This window comes from Chelonoidis abingdonii, chromosome 14 (genome assembly GCF_003597395.2).
Source record: "Chelonoidis abingdonii isolate Lonesome George chromosome 14, CheloAbing_2.0, whole genome shotgun sequence".
Lineage (NCBI taxonomy): Eukaryota > Metazoa > Chordata > Testudines > Testudinidae > Chelonoidis > Chelonoidis abingdonii.
The window spans coordinates 41332339-41334635 of record NC_133782.1 but is presented as its reverse complement, the minus strand read 5'-3'; the positions used below and the strand labels follow the sequence as shown (position 1 = coordinate 41334635).

At 42.7% G+C, this 2297-nt stretch overlaps 1 protein-coding gene across 1 annotated transcript; it reads right to left on the bottom strand.

Moving 5' to 3' along the window:
- Window positions 1-371: 371 nt before the first annotated feature.
- LOC116828692 (olfactory receptor 5AP2-like) lies at window positions 372-1316 on the bottom strand. Its single transcript, XM_032787102.1, has one exon. The coding sequence runs from the start codon at window positions 1314-1316 to the stop codon at window positions 372-374; it is 945 nt and encodes a 314-aa protein (XP_032642993.1).
- Between the last annotated feature and the right edge of the window lie 981 nt (window positions 1317-2297).

Sequence of the window (2297 nt, the reverse complement as noted above, 5' to 3'; positions counted from 1 at the left end):
CTTGTAATCTCTTCTCATACGGAACTGTTCCAGGTCCTAATTGTTTTTGCTGCCCTTCTCTGTACTTTTTCCAATTTTAATATAGATTTTTTGAATTGAAATGACCATAATTCCACATGGTATTCAGACGTGGGTGTACCATGGATTTAAATAGTCACAATGGAGTGGAACAAAGGTGACTGAACCCACAGCAGATCATTATCCTCTTCCTGGCCAGTGCAGGTTTGTATCACAGTGTCTAAGCAACTTGCATAACCAAATTCTATTGAGATCTGTGCTAGGTTATTCAAAGTGGCCCAAAGGAATTAGGCACTAATCTGCCAATGCGAGTTGGGTGCCAAAATTCCATAGGCCGTTCTGAAAATGACAGGCTAAATCATGACTAAGTTCTGCAGCATGACTTTCGTGAAGCCCCACTTCACCTCATTGCTCCTCAGACTGTAGATGATGGGGTTGAACACTGGGGTAACAACCATGTACATGAGAGACAGAGCTTTATGGAAGGTTGGGGATTGCTCATCCGATGGCGACATATACATGATAATAATGGTCACGTAATACAGACTCAACACAAGCAGGTGAGAGGCGCAGGTGGAAAAGGCCTTCTGCCTCCCAGCAGAGGAAGCAATTTGCAGGATGGCTGAGAGGATAAGAATGTAAGACAGAATGATGAAGAGGAAAGGGCCCAGGGATACCAGGGAGCAGGAGACCGGAATGATCATTTCTGCCAAGGGGCTTTTTGTGCAGGACAATTTGAGCAGTTCCTCCATGTCACAGTAGAAATTATTAATTTCATGAGGGCTGCAGAAGCTTAGCTGTGGAACCATCCCCACTGCTAATGCACTGACTGAGAAACCAGTTATCCAGGAGGCAGATACCAGCTGAAGGCAGACCCTAAGGTTCATCATCACATTATAGCTGAGTAGGTTGCATATGGCTAGATAATGGTCATAAGCCATGATTGCAAGTAGGAAACACTCAATGCAAGCCAAAGCCCTGAAGAAGAACTGTGTGATGCAGTCCCTGAAGGACACTGTCCTGTCCTCTGCTAGGAGTCCAGCCAGCAACCTGAGGGCAATGACTGAGGTGTAACAGGTGTCCAGCAAAGACAAGTTCCTCAGAAAAAAGTTCATGAGGGTGTGAAGCTGCTGATGAGTCACAACTAGCACAACAATCAGAAGGTTCCCGGCCATGCACACAATGTAGATCACCAGAAACAGCAGGAAAAGAGGGGTCTGCAGCTCCAGGGTATTCCTGCATCCCAGGTGGATGAATTCTGTGACAGACTTTTGATTTCCCCCTTCTGCATCTGCCATAAGTTTTGTCTAGGGGAGAGCCAAACAAACTCTGAAGGATCATTTGGAAACTGTGGAGTTAAATGTTCATATTTTGACATCACTCTGTTCCACACGTATGTTCTTCTGGGTACTTTTAAAAGGATGTCTGGAAAAGATCAAATCTTCAAACTGAATTTGATATTTTTCGAGAGTGTGTTGAGCTTTATTTCAGATCAAATCACAAGAAAGAAAGAAAGAAACCAGATCTTCTCTCCCCAGATCTCCAGATATGTCCTTGTTCTACCATCCCTTTTAACTTTATTCAGTATTTATTTAAGAAATGATTTTCAAAAGATTGAGACTTTCTCTACACTGCATTTTCATCATTAAAACTTTTGTCACACAGAGGTGTGAACAAAACATCTTCCCAAATGACAAAAGTTTTAACAATGAAAAATGCCAGCGTGGACAGCTCTTTGTCAGTGGGAGGTACTCTCTCGTTGCTCAAGCACCCGCCCCTCATGGGATGGGGAGCTTATTTTGTCACTGAGAGAGAGCTCTGCTGGTGACAGAGGCGGCTACACTGCTTACCTTACAGTGGTGTGGCTGTAAGGTGTGCAGTGTAGCCATAGCCTTCGTTAGGAATCTAGTGGGATTTTACAACCTCAGTACCTAAAATTCATTGATTTCAACAGATTTTACGTGACAAGATGCTTTTGAAAGTCCCACCAGGCTCTAAATACCTTCAAAAATCTGCCCTAAAACTTTTTAAGAGCATTAATAAATCCAGCTAGGAACTTTTCTGCATCTTTAGGCACCTAAATACTACCTTTGAAAATCTGGCCCTTAGTTTATAATACTTTTTCACCTGACCTGATGAAATATGACAGTTGTTACAACACTACAATATATCTGCTAACATGAGAACAGATGGCACTTTTTGTTACCTCTGTAAAGAGAAAAAAATAACAGAGGCATATGTCAGCAAAGCCCAGAGTGACCTACCTATAATTTCTTCAG